At 35.9% G+C, this 12,833-nt stretch overlaps 1 protein-coding gene across 1 annotated transcript in view; it reads right to left on the reverse strand.

Annotated features, from left to right (window-relative positions):
• Window positions 1-2,275: 2,275 nt before the first annotated feature.
• The window catches only part of Cad87A (cadherin 87A), a 72,209-nt gene continuing 61,651 nt past the window's right edge, over window positions 2,276-12,833 (reverse strand). The window contains exons 34-39 of the mRNA XM_069317143.1: window positions 10,081-10,213; window positions 9,706-9,830; window positions 8,816-8,914; window positions 8,155-8,314; window positions 7,556-7,774; window positions 2,276-6,333 (exon numbers count right to left, since the gene is read on the reverse strand). Of these exons, the coding sequence (XP_069173244.1) occupies window positions 6,166-6,333; window positions 7,556-7,774; window positions 8,155-8,314; window positions 8,816-8,914; window positions 9,706-9,830; window positions 10,081-10,213 (904 nt within the window). The 3' untranslated portion in view covers window positions 2,276-6,165. The remainder of the gene's footprint in view (window positions 6,334-7,555; window positions 7,775-8,154; window positions 8,315-8,815; window positions 8,915-9,705; window positions 9,831-10,080; window positions 10,214-12,833) is intronic.

Here is a 12,833-nt window from a genome sequence, read left to right on the forward strand (position 1 = left end):
GCAGTAGGAAAAAATAACTTTTCAAACTATTCCTATCGAGGTCATTTACTGGTACTCGCCTAGTTGTACTCACCTAGTTGTGCTTGCGGGGGTTGAGCTCTGGCTCTTTGGTCCCACCTCTCAACTGTCAATCAACAGGTGTACAGGTTCCTGAGCCTATTGGGCTCTTATCATATCTACACTTGAAACTGTGTATGGAGTCAGCCTCCACCACATCACTTCCTAATGCATTCCATTTGTCAACCACTCTTGACACTAAAAAAGTTCTTTCTAATATCTCTGTGGCTCATTTGGGCACTCAGTTTCCACCTGTCCCCTAGTGCGTGTGCCCCTTGTGTTAAACAGCCTGTCTTTATCAACCCTGTCAATTCCCTTGAGGATCTTGAATGTGGTGATCATGTCCCCTCTAACTCTTCTCACTTCCAACGAAGTGAGGTTTAATTCCCGTAGTCTCTCCTCGTAGCTCATACCTCTTAGCTCGGGTACTAGTCTGGTGGCAAACCTTTGAACCTTTTCCATTTTAGTCTTATGCTTGACTAGATATGGACTCCATGCTGGTGCCGCATACTCCAGGATTGGTCTAACATATGTGGTATATAATGTTCTGAAAGATTCCTTACACAAGTTTCTAAAGGCCGTTCTTATGTTAGCCAACCTGGCATATGCTGCTTCTGTTATCCTCTTGATATGAGCATCAGGGGACAGGTCTGGCGTGATATCAACCCCCAGGTCTTTCTCTCTCTCTCGGACTCTTGAAGTATTTCATCTCCCAAGTGATACCTTGTATCTGGTCTCCTGCTTCCTACCCCTATCTTCATTACATTACATTTGCTTGGATTAAACTCTAACAGCCATTTGTTTGACCATTCCTGCAGCTTGTTCAGGTCCATTGTCCATGGTGTATCACTCTGAACTTCTGTATCAAAGAATGGAAAAGATTATAGTTTTTATATTTACAAATTTAAGTTTCTAAGTTTGAGAGCCACAAGTCTGATCTTTTCCTCCAACTTCAGTATTTTGTATGAACTCAGAGGTCCAGTGTAGCGCATAAAAGGAGACGACTGCTTTAAGCGTGAGACTTCACCCCCAAAGGGTTTATACGCATGGAAACGCCGAAGCTGTCGGTACAATTTAAAACTTGTTTATTATACAAACCAGCTGTACCCGGCACGTTGTACCGTGGCTCATCTACAGCAACCCTCGTCCTCCCCCATCATCCCCTACTCCCCTTTTCCTCCCCCACCATCCCCCAGTCCTCCCCACCGGTCAATATAGGGACAAAAGTCGAGAGATAAAGGCATCAGACACGCCAACCATTTTCTTAGACCCAGAAAAATAACATTTACTTCAAGAATAATAAGCTTCACCAGCAGACCTTTTCTGAATAAGAGTTGCATCTTTACAGCTGAACTTTGTGGAATATTGTATGCTCTCCATCAATTCCTTTTCCATCATCAGTGTGGTCGGGCTCTAGTCATTTAATCATATGCATCGTGTGGTTGTCAAAATCCAATACTGGCCATTTTCTCTAGTTGTTTTGAGCAAGTCAAGTTCTGCTGGGCTCCCAGTCAAATTGGTATTCCTTCAAATGAGCATACAGATCCTGACGCTAAGGAGACTACCCTCGCTTGTCCTTTTTTCCAAAAAAGGTATTCCGTATTCCGATTTTTATTCTGCCATTCATCCCTCGATAATTGTCCGTGGCAGGTTCATTGATCCTCTGTTACTGGTAAACTGCGTGCTCTTAAAGGTAGTGTGTCCCCAATGGCCTTCCTCTTGCCACCATGACCTGCAGTGGGAAACGGCTCTGGCGAGTTTACGTATTGGCCATACACATTTAACTCGCAGGCACTTAATTGAGCACTGCCATGCTACTTATTGTCCGAACTGCCTTATCCCTCTTAGTCATGCATATCCTTGTTGAATGTCCTAATTTTCAGGACATTTGTGTCTTGCTTCCAAACTGTCCCTCGTCCCTTGATGAATCCTTAGTAAATTTGATTCCTTAGATACTGTTTGCCTATTGTACTTGTACTGGCATCCTCAGTGATATTTAGCATCTTTTTGAATATCCAAGGACACGTATGGTGCTGCATAATCTCCCTGGCTTTGTGCCTTCTTTTGATAACTGCTTACTATGTTTTTAACCATTGTTCTACTCGGAACAATAGTTCCAAGTAGCACAGACTATGGTGAGCCTGTAGTGGACTTGCTTACTCATTGTATAATACCCATATACTGTAGTAAATATTCGAAGGAAAAATAATCTTCGGGGGAACGTATGTAAGGTATTTTACTTTCATATTTTATTAGGGAGTTAATTGCACTAATTACAACATATTATAAGTATTATACAAGGTAGAATGATCATTAGGCACATTTACATGGCTATTATTTAACAGTGAAAAATATCAGTAAACATCACCTGACTTTAACATAACTGACCATATGAGATGCAGTAAATACATGAAATCTTTTATTAATGGTAATCTTCTATACATAATACAACTAAGAAACTTCTCCAAGTATCCAAGATAGAAAATCTGGAAATGCATTCATTCTTCATCCAACATGCATCTTCATTAGTTACCAGAAATTCTGATAAAACTCGGCGATTTAGATACAAAATAAATAATCTTGTATTAGGTGAGAATTTAATGTATTTTTCATTCTTATGACTTGTGTAGTTCTATATGTTAATATTTTTAAATTAATGATAATGATATGTACAAAATGAGTGAAGCCATAAGCAGGAATAAAATATTTATTTCTGTAATACCCCTAAGTTAAGCATTTAAAAGTAAATACTGTACAGTATAGTCTCGTCTCAATTTGAAGTACTGGTACATTTTCCAAATGCTCCATTTGTACAGCAAGTGATGCATTAGTTTACAATGCTATACACAAGTATATATATTATGTATAAATAATTATTGTATACATAGAACCTGCCTTTGGATGTGTACAATTAAATGTGTATAATAACTACATCCCAATATTTTACCACTGAAATGCAGGAATCCGTGTGTGTTTCAACATTTTCAGTGACTTTGGCCATGGCCCCAGAATGTCAGACATCCAAAATGTGTTGTAGTAAAAGTGATTCTGGTAAAAAAAAGTATAAATTTATTTATTCTTAACTAGATTAATATTTTTACTATTTGTATCAGCTTACAAAATGTGTTATGTTGTTAAATTTACCTTTGCTTTATAGTTCACCAAGGAAGCAAAATATGCCAATGTCAGTATCTTGTTTATATGCACATTTGAAGGCCAACACTTCACAAAAGGTAATCAATATTTGTGTAAAGTTTGTAAATGCACATATTCGTGTTGCCATCTATATTTTTGTCACATTCCCAAAAGGAAACGTGGAAGATGTTTAACATTATTGTGGGTCTACACACTGTGTTGGCACAATGGCTTAAGCATAAAAAATGTCAAGTCTCCTGCCAAATGAGGATCGCGCTTGGATTCTTTGTGAAGAATTTCATTGTTTTTGTGCTTTTTTTACTTCTAAACAAAAAAGTTATTATATATCACACCATGGGTTCCAAGAAAGTCAGTGGTAATGTTCAACCTAAGAAAATAGTTGTGAGGATAGAGGAAAAACAAGAGATCATTCATAGTGAGACAATGTGATGTCTCGCTACAGACATGTGTTAAAATGTAGGGAAAAACAAGTGTCTGTAGACAGATTCTTAGTAAGACAAGCAAGCAGTGAGCCACAACCAAGTCCTAGTGGTATGCCTGCAAAACGTAAGTGTACGCAGAAATGTCATCACTGCCTGATGTTATAGTAGAAGGGGACTCCCTTCCAAACACTAACACCTCTCCTCCTCACTGTCTTCCATACACCAACAAAAGTCCTCCATAAAGTTAAGGTACCTATAAGTAGTTTTCTGTAAAATATGTATTTTTTAGTTAATCCGTTCCACACCACCAAAAATATTAATTCAATTTACATTATTTCTTATGGGAAAATTCATTTCAGTTTTCATACCCTCTATGGGAATGGATTAACTACGAAAACGAAGATACCACTGTATATATAAAAAAAATCTTACACAATTTATGAAATATGGAAATGTTGCTACCATCTTTGCACTGTGACAGCTTTTCTGATTGTTATGTTCAAATATTATACAAGATATTTATGGCAAAAATTAACATTCCTAAATTTAAATATTTTAATAAATTTGCATTATATATTGGGCAACATGCAAACTACTATACACTCATTACCTCAATCATTCAGCCATTTGTGAAATCTTAATTTGTTACAATTATTGAAAATTGAATACCGTATTTACTGTGTTTATGCATGTTTGTGGCTAGGCCCCATAAACATATAACCCAACTGCACATTGTTGTTGTTGTTGTTGTTAAAGATTCGCTACCTGGAACAAAGTTCCAAGTAACACGGGCTATGGTGAGCCCGTATTAAATGAAATTAGTAATGACATTTTGGTTCACTATAACCTTATTAAGTTATAACTTGATAAGGGTCCATGACGGACCGAAATGCTGTCACTGTCATTTCACGTGTGCGAGTTGGGTTACTTGTTTTCACCGGTTATTGTGACTTATTCTCCCCATGCTGGATGTTATCACAATCTTATAAATTTCTCTGGTAAAATTAACATTTATACTATAAAAGGTAAAACACTATGTACATTACCTTAACCTTGGGCTGCACATTCAAATTTCTATGACAACCTTAGTGTAGGTAAAAAAAAAAAATCTGAAATTTTGCTGTTACTCTTCAAATTTCCTGCAATCATTTTAACAATATTAAAAAACTAAATTGGCCATGGTGGAGTGAGGAAATCCCACAATGATGTCATGATTCAAAAGCACCCGTGGAACAGTTGCCCTGTGGAGGTCAAGGGTGGGAGATGCCACGAAGATATCTTGATGTATTTCAATTTTCTTGTTTCTTTACAATACTGTTATTCAGTAGTAATATAGAATAAAGTGCGTGGAACATCGGTATACTCAAATATGTCCATGTCACTAAATATTCTTAGTGCAATAAAACATATAATTTTTGCATCGTATACACACAATATTTATCTACATTTTATGCACCATTATGAACCACTAAGCAGTTCTAGTGCACTCGATAATCTTGAAACCAGTGATGCAAGTTTAGCCTGGCCTCACATATTTTGCACGAAGTAGCAACTGCACACATAGAATATACTGTATTATATTTTCTTATTTTTAATGCTTTTACTTTTTTTTTTTTAGTGCAATGATGCACTGGGCTGTCAATAATGTTATATCACAGGACATGAAGAACATACATAGGCATAGATATATTTGCATCATTAATCTGCACACAAAATTATAGTCTTTTGAACAATCAAACAGCAAAATCTTATTACACTATACACATTATATATATATATATATATATAACTATATTTTTTATACACCATTATGGACCACTAAGAAGTTCTGGTGAGCGTGATAATCTCACAACCATTGATCCAAGCACAACATTGCACCAGACATTAGTCAGTTGCCGACAGCACCTGACAAAGCAGATTATTGTCTTACACTGTATGTAGTATACACCCATTGCTAACTCTAGCCACAACACTGCTATTATCATTGAAATCCTGGTCACTGAAACCCAATTTTTTCTTCACATGTTTTCTAAAGGAATACGAGGCCTGTTGTGTTCATGGAAACACAACAAATAAATTTCCGTGTTTCCAAACACGGAAAATAAAGAACCAAGATTCCAAGGTGTGTTCTGTGGGAGTCTGCTTTGTGCTGTGAATATCGTCATCAGCATTGGGCAAACTGATATCTGAACCTTGTACATAATCTTCATCACTGTTGGGGTATTGTTATTTATTTCACCATTAAGTGATGCTGTGGGCATGAGTTGTATGGAAGTGTTGCTGCTGCTGCTCATGGCTGCTGTCTTAGTACTGAGGCCCTCACACCCAGGAGGAGTGCCTACAATTTTCTTTCCAAGATGGTATCAGTTTGCTGGAGGCCTGAGGAAGCAGATGCGAGTTCCATGTACTTGCTGGAGTTTTAAATCTTGCACAGTACAGTACTTTAATACATCCCTGATTGTGACTTGCAGTTTAATAGTTAATATATACTTTACTATAAAAATAACATTGGCATAATTTTCAATAATGCTTATATCAGTTCTGCAACAAGCACTGGTTCTCCTTGAGCATTAAATGCAAGGTTACGCGAGTTTGGATGGATGACGGTTGGTTCATCAGGAAGTGGCCGATTAGCTAGGTCAGGCGGCTGGAAGGTTGATCCAGTGAAAGATGTTCTTAGTTCATGGTAATCACCATTCTGAGAAAATGGAAAGTAATTACATATTTAATCAATTATATATATTAGTTACATATAAGGGATTACTACTATCCCCAGCATGCCGGATACTACAAAGTCCTCCACAACTGTTTATTCCTACATGACTTCAACCACTAAATGACTCCTCTGCACCCTCTGCCATATAGTCCAGCACAACAGTGTCACATTTATTTCGCCCAAGAGTAAGAAGACGATTATTTCTATATACATTATCTCATTTATCCCATATCCATTTCTTCAATACTCATATTCATGCATCCCATATCAATTATCTCATTTTAAGTGTGGCATCTCATCGCCCACACTTTACTTCTTTTAATTATCACACCTTTGAAATATGAATTGTCTTCAAAATTATTATACAGTCCAGTATACATATATACACCTTTTACAGACTGGTTCATAAGTCCAGTTCCATACTGAGCAGCAACACCACAACTCTTGAATCTCTCTATAAATATGAACACAAATTATATTTTATGTACATATGTATATTAATTTTATGAATACATTTCTAATTTAAATTAGGAATGAAAATATCATGGAAAAACTGGAGAGCTGAAGTATCTAAATCATAATGTTGAAGTGTGTATCAAGAGAACCTGAGGAAAGGAAGGCCAATTAAATACACAGACATAGCGAGTGTGTCAGTGAGAGAAAATGATAATTGTTTCTTTAACAATTGACAGGGAACAAAGGCCAAGTGAAAATAATAAGTGTTTTAACATGTAAATACCTTCACAATTTAGGAGGAGCCCTAAAAAATGTGAAGTAGTGCTCCTATAGATGTACAGTACTGGAATGTGGCAATTTTGGCTCTCCATGCTGCTGTTTAGTGTGGAAAATTTGCTGAATGGATTGTGCCATTTTGAATATTTTTCACCATCTTCTCATATACTGCATGTGGCTTTTCCTTGCAAACTTCCCCCAACCCATTGAAAGTGGAAAACTGAGTAATGATGAAATGAATTCAATGTTAATAAATGAATAGCCTTGTTCATGGACATTCTAGACAACCATGAAAGTATACCACAACCCTGCTTCCCTTGCAACACCAAATCTTTCATTTATATGCTAGGTTGTTCCCATGAGTCCCTCTCTCTATAAAAACTACTTCAGCCTCCCTAACTAAATATTTTGACTTTCCACGATAAGTTTAAACTTAATTTTATTACGATAACTTTTACGAGTCGATGTGTACCTGATTCATTGGGGATCTGGGTGTCTCCACCCCAGGGACTCTTGGACCCTGGCCTGGTATTGGACGATGAAGATGGTCTAGGGTAGCATAATCATTACTTTCTCCAGGATCCTCTCCCAGCTTTAGTGTACCCTGCTGCAACCCACGAAGCTGTAGCGACCGCAGCGTTCCTCCGTGAGACTTCTGGATTGTTGCGTATGTGTTGCTTTGGCCATCCAACTGATGAATATTTTTGCAATTAAAATTAAATGTAACATTACTACAACAAAATCAATGTAATCTTTAAATTTAATTTATCGACCAAAGAATAATTTATACATAAAATAACATGTAAATAAAATAATAATATACAAAATAACAATATGCAGAGTATGTGTATTCAATTCCTGCCTATTAGCAATTCAACATTATGTGCATGTAATTGCCAGAACTCTATGGATCAATGTAAATAAATGCTAAAGATCACAAAAATGTTGATAAAATGTTAAGATCACAAATGTCAATAAAATTTGACATTTTCTATCTTTGGTACTAATTGGTAACTCTGCTGAAGCCATCCTAAGTATCAATATTAACCTATTAGCTACAACTCTCCTTACCTGTGATAAGTCGATGCTTGACCTACGTTCTGGAGTCCATTCAGCATCTACAGTGACATTTGGACCCTTGTTTGGGTTGGGAGGAACGTTTACCTGTGTCGTGTCAAACTCGCTCATCACTTGCATAGTGAGCTCCTGTTCTTCATACATCTTGAGCTTCCTAGAAAAGTCATATCACTGAGACAGAAAACACTTACAATACAATAAATGCAATTAAATTATTTTATATTTCATGCTTAGTAGACAGTAATAAAGACAATCAACTCTATAATAATTTAGTAGCATTAATTATAAGATAATGTGCAGTACATTAAATTTTAAAAATTAATTTTCACCTATTCTTAAAATTATTCATATACTGTACAGTAATGAATTTAATTAATCTGGGTTTGAAAACAATAAGCTCAAAGCAATATACAATTTACTGTACCAACATCTTGGTGGGTAACTTAAAATCTGAAATATTCTCCCTCGAAACATATGAACATTTAACTATAACAGAAAATATTTAATATTTTTATGTTTGTCAATATTAAATGATACTATCTGAAGTAGTGTGAAGAGTTCACTCTTCACGTAAAGTTCGACTCGCTACATTTTCCTATACATACATGCAACTGAGCATGTACTGGGAACATCAGTCCACACAAAACATACTTACTGGTCAACCCAAAGTGGGTTTTCAGTGGTGTTCAGTCCTAGATCTTCATCAATATTACGCTTGATAAGATGCTCACTAGACCTACTTGGTGTCATCACCCTGGGGGATAATGAATAAATATTGAAAATCCAATCAAAATTCTTTGGATTCCATCATATTTTACATGTCTTATCACATCAGGCAATAGTATAGCCAAGCAAAATGTCCAGATGTAGTCATTTAAAATCTTATAAATATACATATAATCTCTTACATTTGCATTATATTAACCCATCTCTTATAATGCATATTTATCCATCACATACCTACATCTTCTATCCCTCCACTTATTCTATGCACTTGTGCAACAAAAGAAAATAATGTGTTAAAATACTAGAATGGATAAAACAAAAAGTAAATGATTGTCCTAAATGGAAGAGAATCTTCCCGGGAAAATTACTGAGTGGAGCACTGCAATGTTCAACTTTAGAGCCAACCATTTTTGTAATGCAGAATTGTATTAAGCAACATAAATTACAAAATCACAAACCACAAAATCAAATTTGCAGATGATACAGATTACATAGTATCTAAGTCATTTTACTACCATCAAATATATGATCGATATCAAACAGGGTCAATTTATTAACTAAGATCATAATAAGAATTAAACCTTCAAAGTACAGTATACAAAATTTGGCTTGCACAATTATTATTCTCAAAGGAATCAATTTATTCTTCAATTCTACCTCTAATAAACAGAAAATTTACCATTCAATCCAAATTATAGCTAAAACTAGCCCACAATGCTAATACAGGTATATATTTTTTTGGGGGGGGAGGGGGGAAATTATTAATAAAAAAAAGTGGCATTTAGTACAAATATGAGCAAGACTTGAATAAGAACTCACCAGTATCGGAGGCAACAACAGACGACAATGAAGGAGATGAAACCGATGAAGAGCACAATCATAAGAGCGATGAGACCGGCCAAACGTGCATCCACCTCCTCCTCGACTGTCTCAACTGATGCTGGCTGCAATAAAATGTGTACTGGTATTATTTTATAGGAATATATACATTTCAAATCAAGAAAAAATATTTCCTAATCTAATAAATTTTTAAACTATACTACAGTACTGTACTTGTCTATTATTTGTACTAAATTGTCTTAAAGGCTTGGCACCTTTTGATACATATTGTACTTCTATTTGTTTTATGTGTTATATAATTGAGCACTCAAGACTGGGAAATTATATCTTCATCAATTAAAGTGTATTACATACATAAACATTTTCAATAAAGAAGGTATTTGAATTATTGGTAAGTGTAGCATATCCCTGATCCAGCCTCTTGAGTACAGCATGTACCGGCATCACTTGCTCGCTGTGGTTCATCACGTGCACCAACATGTCCGCTCTGCAACACACATTTATTGATTTTATATATAATATATATATATATATATATATATATATATATATATATATATATATATATATATATATATATATATATATATATATATATATATATATATATATATATATATATATATATGCAACAATGATCACAAAAACACTGATCCAAGTATGCAGAATAACCACATATGAAAAATAGAAAATGCTTAACGCGTTTTCGGCTAATTCGCCTTCATCATGATGAAGGCGAATTAGCCGAAAACGCGTTAAGCATTTTCTATTTTTCATATGTGGTTATTCTGCATATATATATATATATATATTTATATATACTATATATATATATATATATAGTATATATATATATATATATATATATATATATATATATATATATATATATATATATATATATATATATATATATATATATATATATATATACATATATATATGTCGTACCTAGTAGCCAGAACGCACTTCTCAGCCTACTATGCAAGGCCCGATTTGCCTAATAAGACAAGTTTTCCTGAATTAATATATGTTCTCTAATTTTTTTCTTATTAAATGATAAAGCTACCCATTTCATTATGTATGATTTCAAATTTTTTTTATTGGAGTTAAAATTAACGTAGATATATGACCGAACCTAACCAACTCTACCTAACCTAACCTAATCTATCTTTATAGGTTAGGTTAGGTTAGGTAGCCAAAAAAGTTAGGTTAGGCTAGGTTAGGTAGGTTAGGTAGTCGAAAAAAATTCATGAAAACTTGGCCTATTAGGCAAATCAGGCCTTGCATAGTAGGCTGAGAAGTGCGTTCTGGCTACTAGGTACGACATATATATATATATATATATATATATATATATATATATATATATATATATATATATATATATATATATATATATATATATATATATATATATATATATATATATATATATATATATATATATATATATATATATATATATGTCGTACCTAATAGCCAGAACGCACTTCTCAGCCTACTATTCAAGGCCCGATTTGCCTAATAAGCCAAGTTTTCATGAATTAATGTTTTTTCGTCTACCTAACCTACCTAACCTAACCTAACCTAGCTTTTTTAGGCTACCTAACCTAACCTTACCTATAAATATAGGTTAGGTTAGGTTAGGTAGGGTTGGTTAGGTTTGGTCATATATCTACGTTAATTTTAACTTCAATAAAAAAAAATTGACCTCATACATAGAGAAAAGGGTTGCTTTATCATTTCATAAGAAAAAAATTATAGTAAATATATTAATTCAGGAAAACTTGGCTTATTAGGCAAATCGGGCCTTGAATAGTAGGCTGAGAAGTGAGTTCTGGCTACTAGGTACGACATATATATATATATATATATATATATATATATATATATATATATATATATATATATATATATATATATATATATATATATATATATATATATATATAAATAACTATATTCACTTTATTTACAATGAGTCATGCAAACAGGTTCACTGGATGTACCTTTTCTGGGGGGAGCCCCCTGAATCTACAATCACTGATAGTGTACCATCTACTGTACTAGGTTGCATCAGCCGCAGAGTTCTATTGGCATCCCAGGGACCGGAACCAGAGCCTGACTCTCTCACTGAGGTGCAGCCAGCCCAAGCAGGCACAGGCAGCCCAAGCGGGCCGCCTGTGCCCGCTTGGCCTTTGGGCCGTTCTTACATTTCAGGGGGAGCCCCCTGAATCTACAATCACTGATAGTGTACCATCTACTGTACTAGGTTGCATTAGCCGCAGAGTTCTATTGGCATCCCAGGGACCGGAACCAGAGCCTGACTCTCTCACTGAGGTGCAGCCAGCCCAAGCAGGCACAGGCAGCCCAAGCGGGCCGCCTGTGCCCGCTTGGCCTTTGGGCCGTTCTTACATTTCTTCCTCTTGGTTTATGGTGTCCCTTTCAGTCTGTGATTGTTTCCTAAAATCCTGGCTACTGATGTCACTGGCTTCCGGTTGTTGGGTAGGGAGCTTCATTCTCTCCTCCGGAGGTGGGAATTTTGTTCATTTGGCCCTGATGGGCAGTTTGTTTGGTTAATGCTGGCTCTTTCTTTTCTGGCAAAAACGAGTTGGCTGGCTTCCAGAGGGGTTCTTTGGTCATTGATGCTTGGTTGGTTCTGCTGAGAGTTTATCACATGCTGTGTCTGGTGGCGGCACTCTGCCGCCAGGACCTTTGTGCTTTCAATTTTGCCTCGGTGTCTCATCTTTGTGTTAATTCCTGCAGTGCTTCCTCCTCCCTGGTAAGTATACATTTCTTTTCCTTCTCCATGGGTTCATGGAGTAGCTTCAGGGAGCTACAAGGGGCTCCTTTTATTCCCTCCCTCCAGAGAGTTGGTGTTGAATGTAATGAAATGCCAATTTCTGGGTCAGCCCCAGTGGCTCTCCAACACCCTCCCTCCCTCCAGGTCGTTGTGGGTTTGGTTACATCTACTATAGAACCAAGGGTGGAGATGCTGTGAGCTACCTCCTTCTCCCCCCGCCCCTTCCCTCCACACAAGTGGGGGTAGTGGGGCAAACGAGCCTTTGGTAGTTTGATCAATAGATCTTGTTAATTTATTTACA

This window comes from Procambarus clarkii, chromosome 86 (assembly GCF_040958095.1).
Source record: "Procambarus clarkii isolate CNS0578487 chromosome 86, FALCON_Pclarkii_2.0, whole genome shotgun sequence".
In the NCBI taxonomy this organism is placed as follows: Eukaryota; Metazoa; Arthropoda; class Malacostraca; order Decapoda; family Cambaridae; genus Procambarus; species Procambarus clarkii.